Here is a 21773-nt window from a genome sequence, read left to right as displayed (position 1 = left end):
CGCACTTGCAGCCACTTCACTGGTGAACCAGCAGAGTAAACTACAGCCATGTTTTTATTTTACCAGGTAAGGCCCACTGAAGCTATATAAGGTCTCTTTCAGACGCGACCTGGGCACAAACGATAGCTCAACGAAGAGGCTTATCGTGTGGAAATTTACAGCAACCGTATTACTCCAAACGCATGGTGCTAAATGTGGAGGGGAAAAAAAAACCGGATGACCCGGAGAAAACTCCACGCAGCCACAGGGAGAACACGAAAACTCCAAATATACAGGCGTCAGGGACGGGATCGACCCACGACCTCCTGCAGACAAGGCGAGGCAGTTAACATCGCGCCACCATGGCACCAGAGTTGCGCGTCGCTGGGTGGGAATGTCCGGTTCAGGATCGATGTCAAGGTGTTGCCCGCGACAAGTGACGCTCCACGTCAACCTGGGCCCCTTGTAAATAATATTAATTGTTGGCCGCATCGGTCCCTTGTTCAGCCTCTTAGCTTACAGCATGCAGCCCTTGCTCAAGGTTGCCCAACGGTGGCAGATTATTTCGCCTGCAGAGTAGTATTCCCTATACCATAGAATTAACTGGCACCATCACCAAGGGAGGGGCCTTCCTCTGTTGCGGTTTTAAAGTTTGAGAATATATATTTTTACTGTAGGGCGTCCACTCGGATATTTTTTTCCCACCTCTCTTGAACTGCTGCTTTTTCGCAGATAATTTATACCCACTGCTTGGTATTTTTTTTCGCATGCTACCATTTGCAATCTATTATATTTATTAAAAAACATTCTACAAAGCGCTTTAGAGTCAATGCTTTCGTGAAAAGGCACTCGGACATTGATTAACTCTGTTGTTGTTTAAGTGCAACTCACAAAAGCATGCGAGTTCACATCCCGGCTTGGCGTGGACTCGGTTCATTATCTCCCAGTTTCAAAATATGATCACTTAAATGTGGGACGTCTGCATCAGCTGTCACGTGAAGAGTTAAGGCCCTGAACGTCGGAATGTTGACTTTCCACAACTTGCCGAGGACAGCCAACAGAAGTGAGCACTGCCCTCGTTATCACGGTAGGGAGACGCGCACTTGATTTTTATACAAGTTGGGTTTTTTTTTAAATGTCAACATTAACAAGCGACACTCCCAAGCGAAGCATGCGAGACGAGCCTCGCTTGCCCGGCCACAATTCTCAAGTGCCGCAGGCGAGCGCAGTAGGAGGCTGTATCCTCAAGCAGTCGAGAAAACAAAAAACACACTGCAGAAACCACTTAGGAAGATAGTCTGCAAAACTATACACTTGCACTCTTGCTAACAGCGATGAGCTCTGCCATCGGGCACATGCAATATGCATCACACCACATTGAGAACGCAGTATTCCTTCATTCGAGGGATACGTTCCAGAGATGCTCGTGAATAGCAAATGTCACGGATGGTGATATTGGGCTACAAAAAGCTATCTTTTTACATTCATTACCTTAAACACATGAATAAGCTATCAAATCGATAAACATTATCATGACAAAAACTACATTTATTATAATAAACGAAGTAAATTAAAAAAGTGTAAAATAGTTCAGAAATGAACTTGCCTTAAATGATGATGCTGGCTTTAGCATCATCACTATCTCATCGTTTAATCTCCCTTTCTCGCACCACATTTCCCTCTCACCACTTTCTCTCTATGCAGTCGTGTAGAGCTCCAGATGCGATTCACGAACAGCCAAAATCGCGTAAAGCAAGTTCGTGATGAAACGGAGGGAAATACTGTATTCAAAATAACTAATTTGGATGATCATTGTATTACAATAACAGCACCTTCATTTTTACAGGTAATCAACATGGTTGTTAAGAGGACTTCAGTGTGATTGGTAGCACGAAGCCAACAAGTCAGTCCCTCCATGCTCGAACATTGATCCGTGCCCTCGCTTTGGTTGCAGATCACGAGTCTAAATTCTACGTTCCTAAGACCGGAACCAGTTAGCACAACGGACAACCACCGCTGGCGATTTTTTTTTTTACAAGGCGGTATGGACTTTAGAAACCCTAAGAGGACGGCTGATGGGCTGAGTTGACACTACCGAGATAGGAACTTAACATTTCAATCACGAGTCAAACGCCCTACAGTTTCAAACAAGCCACAGAAGTGTAATACGCACTGCCTGTGCCTCTGCACAGACCATCAGCATTATGTTTTTGCAAAAGCGGAGGCATTGTGCCTTTTACACATTGGTGTGCCGTTTGAAACTCGTGTTTTTTCGGCCCGTCCTATAATTCTGTTACGATGGGGTTTTTGTATTTTACAGATTTTGATTGTCCATTCACGGTGCCGATTATTACATGAAACTTTTTTCGTCTTAAGGCAAATATAAAACCTAGCCTTCTTAAAGCTAGTAAATATTTTACCATCAAGTAAACATCACTATTATGCCCTTGATTGTTCATAGCTGGCTCTGGATGGAGCACATCTCATGGAAGATGCATGTAGCTCTGGGACAGCGTTGGTTACTGTTGTATTTAGCGACGCTTCACCGCTTGGTGTTGAGAGCAGGGAGTTGCATTGGCACAGTCACCAACATTAATCTTGTAAAAGTCACATCACCTGGGGCATGTACGGGACCAACCCCAATGTAACCTTCAGCGACTCGCTATACCAGTAGAAAATAGCTTAATGTATTTCAGGCATCCAGGGTTAGTGCCGTGTTCAAAGCAAGTATAGCGAGCAGGAAAATACATTCCAGAGCATGCCCAGGTTAAAGACAATCCTCATTAAGAAACGCGAAAGGCCTTTTCACAGGACTGGTTATATATGTAGGCAGAAATTATTTCGCTCTGTAACGTAGCGGGGGAAGGACAACGAAACACGAGGTTGGTGGCCGATGGTCAAGCCCGGTGACCGAGTGACAGCCAAGGAATGGAACGTGGCCGAGAGGCCGCGCCCAGAGGAGATGTAATGAATAAACGTGCTCGTTTGCAGGCGCCAAGTGGATTACACGGCAGGGTCGCGAGAGACGGCGACCCAATTGGGACGCCCTACAACCAACTGATGATGATCATGATATATATACAGACACGTGTCCCCATTATAGTAGAGTGCCGCTTTGTGGGAAGAGTGGTTGCTGATGGAGATAACGGCCACCACCATGGAATGTGGAATTGTTTGGCACGACGTCTGGAGGCGGGCACCGTCATAAGGAGCAAGGCAACTTGGAAATTAAAGTAACGTTTGAATACATTTTTAAACGCATATAAATCTTACGGAATGTGAACGTCGATTTTCATGACTCCAAGCCATGTAGTTACATGTCTGTTGTTTTTTTTTGTAACGCGGAACAGAATAAACAATAAAAAATTGACGTTTTAAAGAGTCTCAAGATGCAATGGAATGGAGTTGGATTACAATTACTTGAAGGTCAAATAGTCACCCTGCACACATTAGCCCTGGGGCAATGGCAATTCTCATCTCTATTAACGGCTCAGCCGAGGAATACATAATCCACATTCCCAAACGGGAGCCAGTCCATCCGTGCGATAACCACCGTTGAACTTCCACACAAAAAGGGTACACGCAATATCATCAGAATCTTGAGACGTGACGGGTTGAAACGCTTTAAACTCAAGGCCATAGCGGTTGAGTGTAAGCAATGTCCACAGTGCCACACGGCCAATGTTCGAGGCTCGTTGCCTGCAGGGGCGATCGGGCTTTTTGTCAGTGCAGCTTCAGGGCTTTGGGAAACGCTTTGCTTTTGCTGATAAGGGGGGGGGGGGGGGGGGGGGTCGCGGTTCGAGCCATTTGAGAGCGCCATCAAAACTCGCACTTCTTTAAAACTGGCCTTCAGCAATTGGCACAGTTGGCTCCGTGTGTTACGAAAGATCACCACATGCATACAAACATTTACCACACCCCCCCCCCCTCGTTATGGCCAGTTAACCCCGGTTCGGTGGAGGAAGCTACTGGAGCCGTGCACTTTTAAATCTAGATTGAAAAATAATTTGTTTCGAAGCAGCTGTGTGTTTAAGCTTGTTGTCATTTGTTTCGAAGCAGCTTTGTGTTTAAGCTTGTTGTCATTACCCCAGCACCTCCGATGCGAGCACGGTTAGCCGTTGCGGTGCGAAAGAAGTTCAGCATGCATACATGTCCTGGTTTCGATACACGGCGCGCATAGGGATATCCAGGGATTAAATTGCACCTTTACAGAACGTTAATTATTGTTGTTATTATTGTTACTGCTGCTGCTGCACTACCTTCCTCCTACACAGTAGAGGACTGCTGGGAGGTCAACCGCTTGCCTGTCGCGGGTGCGTAGCGACGCTCCACAGTGTCGCCGTTCGAGATGGTGGCACCGGTAGTCACCTGTGACGGAGGGCCACCTGCCGATAAAACGCAGGGGGGTGGTGGTGCTGGTGGGTAGCACCGCTTTTCATCGCCATTGCAGCGCCCACGCTCTCTCAACGCAGGCCTAGGTGCGCTTAGAGCCATTGCGCTGCATTAGGACAAGCGCGTGAATCGAATGGCAATGACATTAGATTTTTGAATGCAAGTGCAATTATTCATGAATTTCAGACAATCGCTGGACATTAGACAATTTACCTCTCGTTAAGGCGAGACATGAAGAGCCAATTAATTGAAATAATGCAGTTTCATTCACAGTCCATGTGTGCGAATACGTTAATTTGTCAAGCCTAAATACCGTGCACCTGTTTTTACATTAAACCGACTCAATTCCTGTGGAAACAAAATAGAGTACACGAAGATATTCCTTCAATATATTTGTACAAACTTCGAGCTATATTCCCGTGATCAAAAACAAATCGCGACCTTCTAGTTCACAATAAGCAAAGGTGCTCGTCGTCACAATGTTCCAAGCCAGTGGTGGGAACTCAATTTTCTCATGACGTGACTGATATCACCACGAGGACCAACTACAGACTACCAACAAAATTCCACTCCCTCGTTCTGTCGTACCCAGAGGTTACGATCACCGACTGCCAACCAGAAAGGCGAACGTCTTCTTCCGAATTAGAGTCACAAATTCGAACTTCAGGCGGTGCCCAGCTTTCACGACTTCGCAATGCGTTCCTGGAACCTCTATCGCCAATAGGATCGTTGTAAAATCAGACACTAGAAACAGTAGAAACAACATTTGCTGATGTGTTTTTCCTTTTATCAACCATATTTAACAGGGATTAATGGGAAAAAAACCCACAAAATAACACTTGAAAATAACAAAAGTTCACCGCAAAGTCACATCAGAAACCAAAAGACACTCCTTCAGACTCTTTGGTTCTATTCGGTAAAGTCACGTAAAAAACAACAAAAAATAAAATACATTTTTACGACGTTTCGGCCACAACACAAGTGGCCTTCATCAGGTGAAGGGAGCAGACTGTCTAGAGGACAGCGCTGGAGTGAACACAGCCAAGCTCAGACCGCGACCTTTAAGCTGTGTGAGAGGAAGCAGAGCGCCTTGACAAAGGAATTAGCATAAAATTAGCATTTAATTGGCGGACTTAGCATGATGAACGATGTACAGGGGGGGAGCATGTGCAGACCGGCGAGGAGGGGAAGGGGAGTTTACATATTGATGGTGTGAAAAGGGAATTTGAGCAGCTGCGAAAGTTTGGGATACCACTACTTGAAAAAATATACTGTACCATTGAAAATTAGTTTAATGTTTGGTTTGGTTTGATTCAGAACATCTTTCCAATGGTTGCTTAATTTGAAAGCATCCTCTCGGTTGAAATTGTGTCTGTGTTTGTAAATCTGAATTGCCTCGTGAACAAATCTCTGATAAAAACCCGTGGGTTTGCAAAGAACCTTGGTATCGGAGAAAATTATATCGTGATCACCCAGTGTTGTAACAGTGATCAGCTGTAGTATTTGGAGTCATGTCGAAGACGCATCGTAAATCAAGTTTCTCCGTCGTAAATCGATCCATGTGGCATTATATAATCGTCGTAAATGTGGATCGTAGTAAACCGGAGACCACCAGTACATTACCCACAGCCAATTACAGAGTTGACAGACCAAAGCAACTGCGTCAACTACAAAAGACAAAGCTCCTCCATGTAACCTTAACAAGCTGTTGGGGCAAGGGCTGTTAGCGAGCACCTATGAAGGCCGGCACGGCACACGAGGGTGGCCAGCACCACGTCTGGCCGCCTTTGTCTCCCTAGTGGCGATGTTTTCACACCGCACCAGGGAATCATCTGAGGCTGAGTCGACCGGGAGGGGGGGGGGGGGGGAGGCCCAGGACCGGTTCAGATAATCGTCACTGGTGTTGTCCGTGAGCGGGAATCGAACTCGGGCCGCCGGGTTCGTAGTACAGCAACAAGACAAAGATCCCCCCATATAGCCTTAACAGACTGTAGGTGCAAGTGCTGTTAGCGAGCACCTATGAAAGCCGGTAACGGTACACGAGGGGGTGGGTGGCCAGCACCACGCCCGACCGCCTTTGTCTCCCTAGTGGCGATGTTTACTACACACCGCACCCAGGTACTCATTTGAGGCTGAGTCGACCTAGGGGAGGGCCCGGCAACGCCACCCGAATCACACGCGTGCACTCACGCACGTGCACGCACTCACACGCACGCCCCTAAACACACGCACACGCGCGCTCGTAAACAGACGCACGTGCGCCCCTACACTCGTCTGTACTCGCGACACGAGCACCCCCTGCCGCCGCCACCACCACCACCACCAGTCCTCCAACCCCCCCCAACCTCTCCGTACGTTTTGCGCCACGGTGCGCGGCGTGCCCACTGCGATCGCTGTCCGTGGACTGGGCGCTGGCGACGGACGCGGAGCCGGGGCTGGGGCTGCGCTTCCTCAAGGCGGGCAGGGCCAGAAGCCTTTGGCCGGCGGCCGTGTTGGTGTGCGGATCACCTGCGTCGCGGTGCAAACGCAGCAGAAGCGGCGGCAAACGCTGAACGCGAAATTTTGGCTTTCACGGCGATCTGGTGGCACGCGGACACACCTCCGATTGGCACGGTTCTAGCACGTACGGTGCGCGAAAGAAGTGTATTGTAAGAATGGGGGGTTTTCCCCCTTTTTTTTTCCCTGGCAATAAAACAGTTTGTGTTAAGATGTTAAAAAAAACGGCAAAACTGAAACCTCTTGCAAGGAATCGTGTCTGCATTAACCACAGATACTTGTGGTGAAAATGCAAACAAAAAACATGCTCTGACAGTAGATGCATTGTCTTTGAAGCCGATTGGTCCACACCTGAGACAGCTTTGTTTAGAGCCTAGTATCAAACAAACAGTTACAACAGACATGTATTATACATACGTACGCCACTCCACGCGCCATGTTTCACCTGCACGTAGTTTTTCCGTTAAATAATTTTGCAATGCAAGATGCAGTCGAGCGTTTCACCCAAATGTGTTGGTCAGTGGGGTTACTTCGCTGGTATAATAAAATGTACCACGAGGCCCTTGAAATTGCAGGGCTAGGTCAGCAAGCAGACGGATTTGACACTTAGCGTCACCCACCATTCATTCTCAAGAGTCCCTTAACAATTTCCATCTTACACCTTCACACCCCATGCGAAGGAGCAATCTACAATACTCTGCATGTACTGCTGCTATGCAGTTGGATGAAGCCATTTAGGATGGCTTGACAAACATTAGCACGATTATATATTCAGTAACACGATTACAAGTTCAAAAGATCGTTTCCTCTATAGTCGATAAAACATGTACCGCACCAAATTTGTGCAAAGTAAAAATGTGGAATGTTTCCCACAGATTCTAGAGCATCACGGAGCACTGCTGTACAATGGAGCACGGTTGGCAGCGGTGGCGATGACAGGCGAGGATTCAGCAGAAAGGCCACGAGGTACACCCACACGGAGGGTTCCGCTAGTCGCGACTGCACCACGAGGCCACCTGTTTTGATGCAAATATTATCAATGCTAACGTGGAGCATGCCAAGGAGTGGCCCGTCAGAAAGCATGTCACAGGAGGCTTTATTCAACCAGCTACAAAGCAATGCACTTCGGCACTTCATTCTACAGTTGCTACCCATCTAAAGAGTGTTATTTTCTTTTTTTGCAATAAAATTTGGTACAAATTTTTATTTAACTGGCGACCAAAAAAAACTGGCGACCAACTTATTGAACACTCGGCATTAGCCGCGTGTCGCATACGGTATGTAGAACTTCTTTCGCAGCTGCTATGTTTTAAAGACTGCTGGGCATGGAGCCCTCCACCGTAGCAGATTGACCCGCACGTGAAATACACATTAGTGAAGAGGTGTGCAATAGAAGAAAAAAAAATGCCATTTTAATACGAATTAAATTTGGAAGAAACCACAAAATTAACACCGGTTCTAGCTACGCTGCACGAGTAAATCCAGCGAGCGTCGGTCATCGCGGTGAACCTGCGACGACGGTGTTGTTGGGGTTGTCCGGTTGCGGCCGAGCGGGGACGGTGGCGCGTGTGGCAGGAAGCCTGGAGGCTCCTCGGCATCCGGGTAGGAAGGAGGGGGGCCTCATAGAAGTGGAGCGGCCCCTGCCGGATGAGACGGGGCCCGTGGGGCGCAGGCTCCCGTTGGAAGGTTGGAGCAGGCATCCAGCAGCAACCTTGGCCGAGTCTCGCCCATTATCGGCCGTGACCTGCAATGTTACGTATGCATGTAGAACTTCTTTAGCACTGCAACGTAGCCAACCGTGCTAAAATCGAGGTGCGGGGGGTGGGGGGGGGGTAGGGAGTAGGAACGACAAACTAAAACACAAAAAGTAGTTCTAAAAGAAATTATAGTTTTAATCTAGGATTGACAAGTGGATAGCTCCAGTGGCTGGCTTCCCAATAACGACGTAGACACGGCGGCGCAGAGACACGCGCGACGCGAGCCGAAGCATCGGAGAGTCTACCGAGGCAGCGACACGGCGCGGTTGCCGCTCGTTTCAGGTGGCTACGAGGTTCGAATTCTGCGGGCGACCCGCAATGATTACGGCGGGTGCAGTAACCACAACAAAAACAGTCCACGTGCTTAACAATGGACGTGAAAAATAGTGACGTCAAGAACAATGGTAGCCGCCCATTGCGCGCCAGCGTCAGGGTCCAAATTGGAAAGGTCACCCTGCAATTTTTATGAATTGGGAGCGTAGCATGGCCATCATCAACCCCCCCCTGTTCCTGTCAAAACCTGGCAGGACCCTCCCAAAAAAGGTGTCCAAGTGAGCGAGCCTCTCGGGGATAAAAAAAAAGCGTAAGTAAAAGAACAATGGGTTCACTGACAAGTGTGCACGTTGAATGCGGACGACCCCATTAAAAATAATTACAATTATATAAAATGGTAAACCGCAAGTCCCCCCACCTTGCTTCTTGGCATTTTGCTTCGGCTGTGCTGCCAGCAACCACGCCCTGCCCCGTTGGAACTTAATGTTCATATTCTCCCCAGAAACATGCAACATCAAGAGAGTTCCCAGCACATTCGTGGTTACTTGTGTTCTTTCATTAGGCATAATTATATGGAAAGCACAAAGACCTGATTTTGAAGGGCACGCGTCGAATTGTGATGCATGGCATTACTGCGTCAAAACACGTTTCATTACACGGTCGGTCTGTGACGGCGAAGTCAATAATTTACTCACGCAAACACACGTCATTAATTTGAAGGAGCCAATAGGTCAATGTTATATCAACTTAGATCATGATACAATTATCGAAATATATATTTAAAAGATAAATGTTTTTTTGCTTGAAACCAATCTTCAGTCCGTAATAAATTAGTGGTTACACAATTCTAAAGGTAAATTAATATTACAAATGGCCAAGTTGGTTTTTGCACAGCATCAGGCAGTGCAGCAATTTCCACTGGAATTCATTGCTGCACCCTTGACCATCACACACTGACCACGGTGAAGTATGGTTAAATATCCCCACAACGCTGAAAACGATAATAAAATGGGCGTACGTGAACACGTACACAACGATAGTGTGACCAAGAGCAATCGTCCAATAGAAAGGGGCGTCCAGCTTTGGGAATTGGAATGTCCACTCCTCATGGCTGCCGACAAATAATTCCTTTTTGGAGTATGGAGACAATTTGAGTACGTTATGGTAATTAATGTAATTGAATAGTACAAACAATTACCTTTATGCCCAGGAAAGCCTTTGCGTACCGAAATGTTTTTCAAAAATCAGGTGACGACTTGGACGTTTGGCCAAATTTGTTTTCGTATTTAGCTGCTATACATTTACACATGATAAACCAATTTGTTGTGGCCAGGTTGCTTCTAAAAATACATTCAGCTTAGTGGGCTTTACCTTGCGAAATAAAACATAGTTGAGTTTATATTCATGGGGTCTTTCGGTAAAATCACGTAGATAGGTTGAAAGAAAATAACATCTACATGACTTTACAAAAAGACCCAAGGGAATATGAATTCCTGCAGTCACGAACGCTTCAAGTCAAGATCGAGTTGAGTTTAGTTTGTTTCCAGAAAATAGGAGGAAACCCAAGCAGGCAGACAATTCATGTGCATGAACAGACAAATCTAAATTATAAAATGGGAAAAATAAACCACTTATTTTCTGCACCGCCTTTTACTAGCCAAGTCTTAGATACCCAGGCAGGTGTCCCACACACAGCAATCTCCATCTGGACCCAAAACAATCACGTGCAACGAAGTCCAGACCATTTTTACCGCAATGTATTATGATTATATATTACAGAACATATTCCCTAAGGATACGATCTGGAGATGCCCGTGAATATGGAAAATGTTGATCAACAAAAACCCATCGTTTTAAATTAATCACCTTAAATAAACGGTTTCTCACTCTACCGCATCACATTCTCTAGCGTCACTTTCTCACTTTCTTTCCCACTGTCGATGCAGTTGCAGTGCCAAATGCGATTCGCGGATGGCCAAAAAACCGCTGGATAGCAACTTCGTGAGTACCGAGGGAACAATACTGCATCCATTTCTCACCATTGTCAAATGCGCGCTTCCGACTGTAGCTTCCTCTAGCGGCACACCATCGACAGCAGACCTCACGGGCGCAGGCTCTGCTTTGCCACCATGTGTGGGTCTCGTTGGAGCCCTCAGCTTGGAGCCAAACAGAGGCTTGAGCTGCCTCGCCCTGACTTGGCCGCTGGATGGAGCGCCCTTCTCCGAGTGGCCGTCGCCCGGGCCGTTTGGCTGCCGCTTGAGGGCGGAGACCACGACGTTCGGTGCTTGGGCCGGTGCGCCTCCCTGCGAGGGCCTCTGCATCGGCGGCTTCGTGGCCCTGGGCGACGGCCTCGCCGCGTTGGCCAAGGGAATCCTGGGGGACATCTTCATGGCCCCCAAGGCGGCGGGCCCATCGCCGTCCAGATGGGGGCAGCCCAACACTTTACTCGGCCTTTGCGGAGTGACGACGGCAGCGGTTCTCCTCCCCGCGGCGGCTCCAGTTACCCCGGCCTTCATCGGTGTGCACAGCTTGCTCGAGCTGCCAGGCTTCGACGGCGTATTTGCCAATTTCCTCGCAACACCGTCATTCACCTGCTGCCTTGGCCTTGTGGGGCTGCTGTATTTGGTGGGGCCAGCTGCCAACAATTTTGTAAGACACAGCGATGAAGGCAGCACCCGTCTTGGAAACGTTGGCAAACCCCTGGCTTTGAACGCTGCTGCAGAATTGTCTCTTGGCTGCATCACAGCCGACGCTTTGACCTTTGACGGCAACAATTCACCTCGTGTGTCCACACCGGCCATGCTACGTCCCGTGGGATCGGTGGCCTTCACGGGATGCTTAAACTTCTCAACGTTTGTGACGGTGGCACGGGCAGCCTGACCAACCACAGTGGGTGGGATTCTCTCCATGGACTTGTTTGGATTTGACATCTGCAGCTTCTTCTGTGTCACGTCGAGGCTCCAAGCTTTTCGGACAACTGTCGGTAGCTTTTTGGCATTTGAAGCTTGATCGTCCGTTGTCACCCCCCCACCAGCAGTTAGGGTTTTCTTGGACGCCTTGACGGCTGTGCTCTCTGTTGTCCTGTTGATAGAAACCGGCAGCGTTCGTTTGTCAAAGTTGAGTTGCTGCGGCAAGCTATTCAAAGAGCATATCGACGAGGAAGATATGGTCGAAATCTCACCGAGATCGTTGTCTCCAGCAAACATCACCGTGGGCACGAGGGTTTGTGCGCACCCATCGTCAACGAGCGGAGTGGACGTGGTGTGACCAACCAAGCTTACTTTTTGCAAATCAGAGGAGCCGTTGGGCGAATGCTTGCACTTTAACATGGTGCAGTCACCAGTAATGCGCCGATGATGAACATCACTACCTAAGGGTGCACCAATCTGGGTCCTCTTTGGGTCATTAATGCAAAGAGGCCCATTTTCACCACCAGCCTTTGGCAGTACACCAAATCCCTTTGGCCTTTTTCTATCAACGAGTTTCTTTTCCACCATTGCAGCCGGTAGACTTGTTGCAGTAGAATTGAGATTGTGAGACGCCACGGTCATCATCGTAGAATCTATATCAGGCAGCGAAAGCCCTTTTGTGACGTTGGCTGCCATCTTCTCCACTGCGACCACCTCCGCTGCGCGGCCAGTGGAAGACGCCGCATCTTCGGCTCTGCCAAGCGCACACATCGTCTCATCGAGTGCACCGTGTTCAAGAGCTGCCAATGCTGTCGTACACACGGTATCGGCACCCACTTCGGTCAAAGCCAATTGCTCTTTTGAAATCACCTCCAGAGCCGCCGCGTTGTGCCGCAACATAAATTTCGGCGGTTCACTGGCAGCCATTTTGTTCGCTTGCCGACGCTCGGCCATCGTATCCAGCACTTTTGCGTTTTCCCGCGGCAGCACGATGGACTGCATCGGCAAGCACTCGTACATTTCCCGAACGTCGACGTTGGAGGTTTCATTCCAGGTCAGACACCGCAACGGGGTCTCCGGGCTGGAATTCAGCGACTCCCGCTTCTGAGGATTCCTCGTCCTGATCTCGTTAATGATGGCCACGCAATCCTTCTTGATGCAACTGTTGTACGCAAAGCTGTCGCAAGCGGGGCCCCGCAGCAGCTCAGCGTTGCTCTCGTCAACAGACGGCTGCCGCTGAACTCGTTGCCGTGCGGTGCCAGGCAAGGGGATTTCCTTCTGCATCGCGTCGGTACCCACGAGACCACGGTGAAAATATCCCATTGGAGTTTTGCAAGGTGGGACAGCACGAGCGATTGGACTACTAGATTTGATGGCCCCCGGCGTCAGTGCAGATGGGTTTGAAGCGTGGTTTTGAGGTGCCACGCATTTGGGCAGTGCTATAAATTTACCGGTTCCTGTATCGTCCTCGCAACAGCAGATATTTCCATCCAAAGCATTCGCAACGTGGCAATTCACACAATGTCTTCCTGGACTACTGAACAATGGTGTGTTGCTATGCATTTGGTCGCCACGGTATAAATCTTCGTACGAACCCAGAGGTTTACATCCCAGCAACTCATCGTCAGTTTCCAAACTGCAGTCCTGAATAAATGTTTTGTGCTCCTGCAAACGGCCACCATTGGCATTTTCCAGTGGCTTCCTTCCTCTTCCCACTGCTGCTCCTCTTCTTGCGCCACGGCTCCCACTCAATTTTAAGTCACGCCCACACCCCACAACTGTGTCACTCGGCAGAGCACGGTTGAGGTGGTCGCAGCCAGCGCCGTGTGCTCTTGCCGCCTCCTCCACCACACGAGGATCGCCCCCCCTGTTGTGCAGGAGGGCATCCAGCCGCACGCCCCCTGGCCCGGCACAGCCTTGGGGCCGCATGGCGCCAGCTTCGCAGACCCCGCTCGGCGCGGAACGCGAGGACGTGCCATTTCGAACGAGCACGGTATTATTCCTTCTCATGGGCGTCGCGAATGATCCGTCATCGGTGCCCATCTTACGAAGCTCCGTGGCGGCGACGCCACCGCCAGGCTCGCCACGGTTGCCCCGGGGTTTAGCCTCGCGCCCACTCAAAGCGGGCGACTTGGCGAACATGCCGGGCGCCGCCACGGAAACGTCGGAGCCATTGCTGGAGAGGGGGCTGCTTTCGGTCTCCGATTTCCCATCTGCCGGGCCACGGTGACCGTCACCCCCTCTGGGTGGAGAGGGGTTCCCCGGGCCCGTGGTGGCGCCGAGCGACACAGAGCGGCGGCACGTCGTTTCCCAGGGACGCGCACGCGGGACGGACGCCTGTCTTTGCGACCCCTTGGCATTGCTCATACTTTGCTGTTGTGAACCCTGAGGGTGGGGAAAAAAAAAAACCATGAGATCACACGTAAACATTTCAAAAACACCAGGTCAAGGTTTTGCAAGTTCAAGTCGCCAAAAGTGGACGCGAATAATTGCGTTTCTGTTGAATTTTGGAAATGCGAACGAGTTAATGCTGTGACGCAGGAAACAACCAAAATGGCAATTTTTTAAATACTAAATGGCGGAAGGGAGTAAACAAGTGGATACCTGATGAGTCATAGAAAGGCCAGGCTGTCCTGTGGTTTAAGCATTCTAACAACAACCAGAATGCTGAGATCCAAAATCCTGGTTGGTTATCAAGCAACTGAAATGAGTACTGCTCTTTTTGAAAGTTAACAAAGGTTGTGTGCAAATTCTATCCCATGTCATGAGAATGTGAAATTTCCACCATTGGTTCTTATTCTGTAAGAGCCTCGGTGGAGTTAAAAATCGCTTAAGGATGGGGGGGGGGGAACACGTATTGTTATTTTCAGCCGATCCCTTCTATACTGCAATGCAAATTATCAAAATAGTAAATTGCACATCACTCCGGTATATATACTCGTTTGAAAAATGGGATGGTGTAATATCTAAATGAAAGACAAATGTCATCTTATGTCATTTAAAAAGTTTAACCAGTGGGCAACTTCAGACATGTTTATTTACAGGCGTCACAAATGACGTCACCCATCTAATGAGGCTGTGGTGCTGCTGCTGATTAACGGCTTGCAGCTTGAAATGTTCAATCCGGGCTGACTGCAGTTCCTTTGGAGTTCAGCCACGATAAGTGGGGAAAAAAACTATTAACAGCCAAGCCCTTTTTCACTCCCTGACCTCGCATTTTTAAGGCTCTCCATGGAAGGAGCATTTCACCGATTAATAGCTATGGAAGTTTATTGCATTACCAATTCATAAAGCCTGTCTTCGCCAGAGAAAATGTTTGAATAGATATAACACTGAACCCGATAGGATATATTTTTTTTCAATTTATATCTACGATCAGACATTAAGAACTATTCCAAAAATTCGTATTTTTCGGCAAAAAGTTGACAACTTTATTCAACTTCTATTATTTAAAGACATACCCATTGAAAACCGCTCAATTTAAAGATTCAGTTTGTTTATTAAAGAACAAAAATGAATGTAATACTTGAGTTCTTATTTTTACGGTTTTTGAATTATTCAGATTTGAACATTATAAAATTTGTATTTTTTCGGTCAAACCCACTTGAATCCGAAATCAACAGTAAAAGATAGAATGGTTCTCACTTTCATTTTATTTGCTGTTTAAAGGCTCTTTCAAACGAAAAATACCGCAATCTTTTATTTTTAACGGTTTATGAATTACACACAAATATGTTTATGGGGCACTTAAAATCGAGATTTGGGGGCCTTAAAATGAAACTTTTAGGATCGTTTTTCCTGTTGTGCCCCAAAAGCTACATATGTACCCAATTGCAGCTTTCTACCTTGTCGGGAAGTAGCCCTCGAGGTTTGCGAGACGAATCAAGGTTTTTATTTATGTACATAAATAAGCCCGAGCTCCTGAAAATATTTCCCAACCCTACCATGAGAAATTAAGCTCTGGCAATGGGTTTCTGCACAATCGCGAGCAGGACAAAATCTCACACGTCCAAACATCAGATGCGCAATGTTGATGTGCCCGGGGGGGGGGAGGGGTGGGAAGGGGGCGTGGGGGACCACGTCACAAGCAATAACCTCGGTACTCGGATTTTTCCCAGCAATATAGGACTAAATTGCCATCTCATGGAGCTCGTCAAGTGTAGCAATACATGCGTGGGGACAACCCACCACTTATGGGTTTTTGAACTCCCGACTATTTTTATTTAATGCTTTTCGACCCATGGAGCTTGTAGGCATCGGCTTGGCGTGGCACTGCATTACTAGTTGGTCTGGTTTGTGCTCTTCGCCATATAGCAAACAGGTTATAGAGGTGGCGAGGCGGGTCGATGCACGCTTCACAGCTAGGCAACCAAGCCACATACAGTACAAAAACATGTGTGTTGTCTTAAAGCATGGGTACAGTGTACCTCTTATTCGTCTTTCCACACAACAACTTTTTTTATTGTCCGTTAGGACATTATTTTCAGACCAATACCCATCAGTGTTTGGGGGGGGGGGGGGATCTACATTAGGAAAGCCTATGGACTAAAATGTTTGTGTCAAGACAGGCATGTTTTTTAGACAGTATCGGGCAACTTGATGAAATGGCTCAAATATCTTGGAGATTGACCACATTGCTGGCAATGGGACACATTGGCACATTTTCAAAAGGAAAAAAAAGTATGAATTTGCCAACACGCAATTGGGATGTTTGTGTGGTGGTGGAAAGTTGATCCAACAGGTTTACAACAATTGTCGACCCCCCCAAAAAAGATTTCACTACCCCCCCTCCCCCCCCAAAAGAAAGACTGTTACTGTGTAGGCATATATACCTACACACCCCACAATTACCAATAGTATCTGCACACGGAGGGGGGGTAAGAGGACATCGGTGGGGGCGAGGCGCGAGAAGCCCTCCGTAGGAGCGAGCGGCCGCCGAAATTCTCGCGTCACGAACAGCCCTCAAGGTCCACGTGCCGCGCAGTTTCCCCAAAACAAGGCGATCCCATTCCTACCGCACCACTAGAAGTGCGCGCGCGCGCACGTGCGGGGGAGCGGTTAGCGCTACGCTGCGCCACGAACCTGGCGACCCGGGTTCGATTCCCGCTCACGGCCAACACTAGTGTGACTTTTATCTGAACCGGTCCTGGGCCTCCCCTAGGTTGACTGCCTCAAAAAGTGTACCTGGTGCCGTGCGGAAACGTCGCCACTCGGGAGACAAAGGCGGCCGGGTGTGCCGTTGGCCACCCCACCCCCTCTCGTGTGCCGTGCCGGCCTTTATAGATCGTCCCTTGTGTCAATCCACCGCTAGACTATTGCATCCCCCCCCCCACCACCACCACCCCACATCGTGCGTTGAGTTTTTCGTGATCACAACTTAGAGCAGCACAGGCGTGGTCAGTGGGGCTACGTGAACGCAGAGCAGCGCAGGCGTGGGCGGGATGCGTGCATAATAACCACGACCCATGCAAAATAACCACGACCCATTTCCCCGCCAGCCTATTAACACCTGCTTGCCGTGCGCTCAAACCTCGCTCCGCTCGCGACATTTGGGCGCATTCCGGCCGATGTGGTTCTATTGAGGCGTGCGCGAACGAAATCCGCCCCTGACCGCCGTGAACTCCGTAACTCGCGTCAACAATTCGCGATCGGCGTGCCCAAAACCGCACTGGCCGGTTTGCACCGCCTCCCCACGCACAAAATGCCTCCACAAGCCACTCGTTTCGTACGAGCATTAAGACAAAGCCATGGCAACGTCATTTACTTGTTTACATTAACCGTTGAAAAATAATCGATACTTTGAAAACAACAACAACAACAACACGCGCTTAAACACGAGCAGAAGTGTATCGTGCAACGGTCAATTTAAAATATATTGGTTGGCTGCAAGTGAGAAACTACACACATACCCGGGACAATATTTTAGGTGGATAAGGCATAACGATTTTGAAATTAAGCAAGAGAGCGCAAATTAGAATGCTTTAAGAAAACACGATTGAATTAATAAAAACGAAATCTAACAACAAATGTCCCTGGAAAATCAAGTTGTAACGGCGGCGCATATTACTCACTAACACACGGGGACACCCACATGGAGAACCGCGCTTTAAATTGCGCCTCCGATTAGCACGGTTGGTAAAGTACGGTTGCAAAAGCAGCGCACCATACGTATACACGTGGATCAGGAAACTATCGCCGATTTGAGCAATCCTATTGGCTGCTAAGGAAAGCAAGTGGGCTCGGTGTCAGGGCACATCGCAATAAGGGATCGTTACCCATGGACAAGACTGGTGCTGGAATGGCAGCCAAACGAAGAGAAACACACGCCGAAGAGGAAGACCACTGCAGAGTTGGGAGGATGGAGCTGAGAATGTGCAGGATTGTGGCATCGCAAGGACCGTGAGGGATGGAGACTGCCGTGGAGAGACTTTCATCCAGCAGTGGATACACAAAGCCGTATGCCCGGCATGCCTGCCATACGGCTAACCTCCAACATACCAGTGTGCTGAAGTAGTAATTAAGTGGCACGTTTTGCTAACGTGACAACCCTTACGAATTGGCTGTCGGGTGGTGGTGGGTTGACACATTTATATTTAGACTTAACTTTCGTGACTGCAGGAATTCATATTCTTAGTTCTTTCGGTAAAGTCACGTTAATAGAAAAATAAAAAATGAAAATAGAAATATTAAGATAAAATTGAAATAATAAATAGAAAATAAAAGCAAAAACCCACGACGTTTGGCTCGCAACGAGTGGTCTCCGCCTGATGAAGACCGCTTGTGTAGCGATCGAAACGTCGTAGATTTTATGCTTTTATTATATGATTAAAATTTTATCCTAATATTTTTATTTAATTTTATTTTTGCTTTTGTTTTCTATTTACATGACTTTACCGAAAGAACCAAGAATATGGACACATTGATATTTACGCGATCCAACCCAAAAAAAAAACTTTCTTAGACGTATTATGAAGTGAATTAGGTTCTACACCCCATATATACAAGATTATCGTCTTAATCACGCCTTTACAATGTCAACGAGGGATTAAAAGCATCCAGACAATTACTGGACGGTAATTGATAAGCACAATTACATAAATACTGTACAGGTGCAAGGTACATTGACGAAGCAACACAAACGTAAGGCGACAAAACTTCGGTTTAGGTACCAAATTTAATTATCAAAATGTAAAGGTGGTCAAGTAACGAGTAAAATAGTAACTTTAAAACGTTAAGATTGCATCGTTGTTGTTATTATTAAACAAATGCAATTTAAAAAATAATCTGCTAAAAAGGCATGTGATGACTGGTACCTTTATAAGTGAAATGTACATGCAGTAAAACAACACTTGTAGGTGCGCACAGCTTTATGTTATACTAGAAAATTATTGCAGATTGTCTTAGCGGATGATAATGTATACAACTATAATCACACCTCCTACCTGCTCGAAGCTTGGATATCGTAGCTTCGAAGTTTGCCGTTTTAAATTGAATCTCTTTCCACGACTGTAGACGAGTCCGTGTCGACTGACCGACTACGTACGCACACACATCAAATGTCTACATACAAACGCACAGCGTAAGATATAACCGCCCGGGTTTCTCTGCTCTTTTAGAACTTAAAATTGCTACCCAGCAGCGACATAGCGAAAAGAATCTGCCTGCCCAGAGCGAGCCAAGAAGAGCAGGCGGCTGTTCCACATAAATGCATTAACTTCATCCTGGAAGCGCCCCTGCGTTGCACCAACACCACGCCCCTCCCCGTCGTGTCGCCAAATCCACCCTTCACAATAAAAGTCGATTCTATTGTTGTTGAGTGGGCATAACAATGCGCAACAATCATTCACTCCGGGTGGAACAATGAGCCGTGGTGGGGGTGGGGGTGGGGGCGTCACGTGCGGTGGGGGTGTTGCGTGTGAATGGGGCTGATAAGTGGCAACGCGTTACGTCTCGACGTGCGGATTAATGATGCAAAACTTGTCCGTTAATAACCCACCTCCACCCGACGCAGCCAATTATATAGTACGGCTTTGTCGCGCGGGTTAAACGAGGCGTTTATATTTTAGGCGATCGAATCCCCGGAAAAATAAAAAAAAATAAACTTTAAGCGCGAATAATGTTGGTCGCGAAAGGCTCCGTGTTAAATCGACAGCGCAAATTGGCGAGTGTGCTCTTGGGCTTGCACCTGATTGCACATTCTGCAATCGCCTTACCGCAGTAATTTAATTGTCGCATGAAACTGCTCCTGTATTTTGTGCAACTTGTTTTATATTACGGGTTTTAATTCAAGTTACTTCCATATGTACTCTGACGCAATTCTCTGCCTCAAGCACCTCAATGTTACATTCTAGTTACTGTTCTACGTCGCCTTTTGGCGTCCTTTGGTCTCACACCGTTTGAGACGAGGCTCAAAAGAAAGCTGTCTCTGGTATGGATTCATCAGTTCCAAGGACGATGCATATATTAGCAGTGTGTTTTTTGTTTGTGTTTTCACCACAAGGAAATGTGGTTAATGCAGACATGATTTCTTGCAATAGGTTTCAGTTTGGTGTTTTAACATCTTAACACCTGTTTTGTTGCCAGAAAAAAGGGGGAACCCTATTATCAAAGAATAACAATTAAGTATACAGTATTGGATATGCTATTCATATTCAGTTACTATTCAATATTTTTTTATTTACGCGTGCTAATTTTTGCTTACATAGAGCCACCCACCGAGTACATGGAGTCTGTGCAAGTGGCGAGGTGGAGTATGAATCTAGATTTGAAGTTTTCGTGACTGCAGGAATCCATACGCTTTGGTTATTTCGGTGAAGTCACGTAGGTAGAAAATAAAATAAATCACGACGTTTCGGACGCAACACCAAGCGTCCGTCATCACCGAAAGAACCAAAGAGTATGAGGTGGAGTATCTATCACTGCACGGGCTGGACAAGAGATGGAGTGATGCTGTACAGAATGATGTGGAGCTGAGTGGATTTGCCGATGACTGATACCAGCAGTGTCAAGATCGGCCTCTGTGGAGGAGGTTCGTGAAGGACGCTGCTGGGGGAGTTGGAGGCATTCGCCCTCCAGCAGCAACGGAAGGCAGAGGAGCGACGCTCACAACAACGAGCGGAGCGCCGGGCGGTTAAAACCAAAGAGAGCTTGCACGGTTTCAGAGCACAGTTTGTGCATCTGCCAATCATGCCATTAATCTCAGTTAGTCAACCCATGGCACCTGGGTCTGTTCCATGACATCCTTGCCAGCGGACCTCCGAAAAACTTCATGTGGTCACAAAGTGCACCTAGCCTGGCACGGGTGCCGTAGTGACGTCACCGTGACTTAGTGGTGAACGGCGGTTGTGTGTTTTTTGCAGTATCACAACGGAGGATCGCAAGAGATGACGCGGCGGTTCGAGGGAGGCGTTCACCCAGCAGACGAAGATTGACCGCGGATGACGGTGATGAATTGTCGCTCGCATGCCGACCAATTACCCCAGGACATTGCAGACGATCTGCAGGGCATGCAGGCAATCGGTCCGGAGAGCGTCGTGCCCTGCTCAAGCCCATTACTTCTCTTAATTGGCAATTGGCTTTAAATAAATAAATATCGGCGAAGTTTCTTAATTCAAGACGTTTTAATGAAAAAAAATACGATACTGTATGTTGTATCCTATTAAGTATCTATAATATAATGAGTCGCCTGCCTCAACGCTCTGAAATCGCTTCTAATGCTGTGGTTACAATTTACGTGAATTCTGCGAGACTGTTTCGTCTAATCCATACCGTGAATAGCCACCGTACTGCAGGTTGAAACTCCTGGATATACAATAATGTGAAAAATAATATCAATTCAGAAAATATCATCATCATATATAATAAATGAAATATAAATTACAATTCCTTATAGGGGAAACAAATACTAATTAATAACAATTGAATTATTACCAATCTATCATACAATTACAATAGCCTCCCCCTCCCC

At 47.5% G+C, this 21773-nt stretch overlaps 1 protein-coding gene across 3 annotated transcripts in view; it reads right to left on the bottom strand.

Moving 5' to 3' along the window:
- LOC116943661 (microtubule-associated tumor suppressor 1 homolog) overlaps positions 1–19610 on the bottom strand; it is a 79813-nt gene extending 60203 nt beyond the window's left edge. Inside the window, exons 1-4 of one of the 3 annotated variants that reach the window (XM_032956698.2) lie at positions 19249–19610; positions 10937–14191; positions 8377–8611; positions 6727–6879 (exon numbers count right to left, since the gene is read on the bottom strand). In XM_032956698.2, the coding sequence (XP_032812589.1) occupies positions 6727–6879; positions 8377–8611; positions 10937–14173 (3625 nt within the window). In that variant the 5' untranslated portion in view covers positions 14174–14191; positions 19249–19610. The remainder of the gene's footprint in view (positions 1–6726; positions 6880–8376; positions 8612–10936; positions 14192–19248) is intronic. The other 2 variants (XM_076067878.1, XM_076067879.1) reach the window with 2 other exon arrangements.
- Between the last annotated feature and the right edge of the window lie 2163 nt (positions 19611–21773).

The sequence above is a fragment of the Petromyzon marinus genome, chromosome 18, assembly GCF_048934315.1.
Source record: "Petromyzon marinus isolate PM22_M1 ecotype Great Lakes invasive population chromosome 18, UKy_Petmar_22M1.pri1.0, whole genome shotgun sequence".
In the NCBI taxonomy this organism is placed as follows: Eukaryota; Metazoa; Chordata; class Hyperoartia; order Petromyzontiformes; family Petromyzontidae; genus Petromyzon; species Petromyzon marinus.
This window is presented reverse-complemented; position numbering and strand designations above follow the sequence as displayed.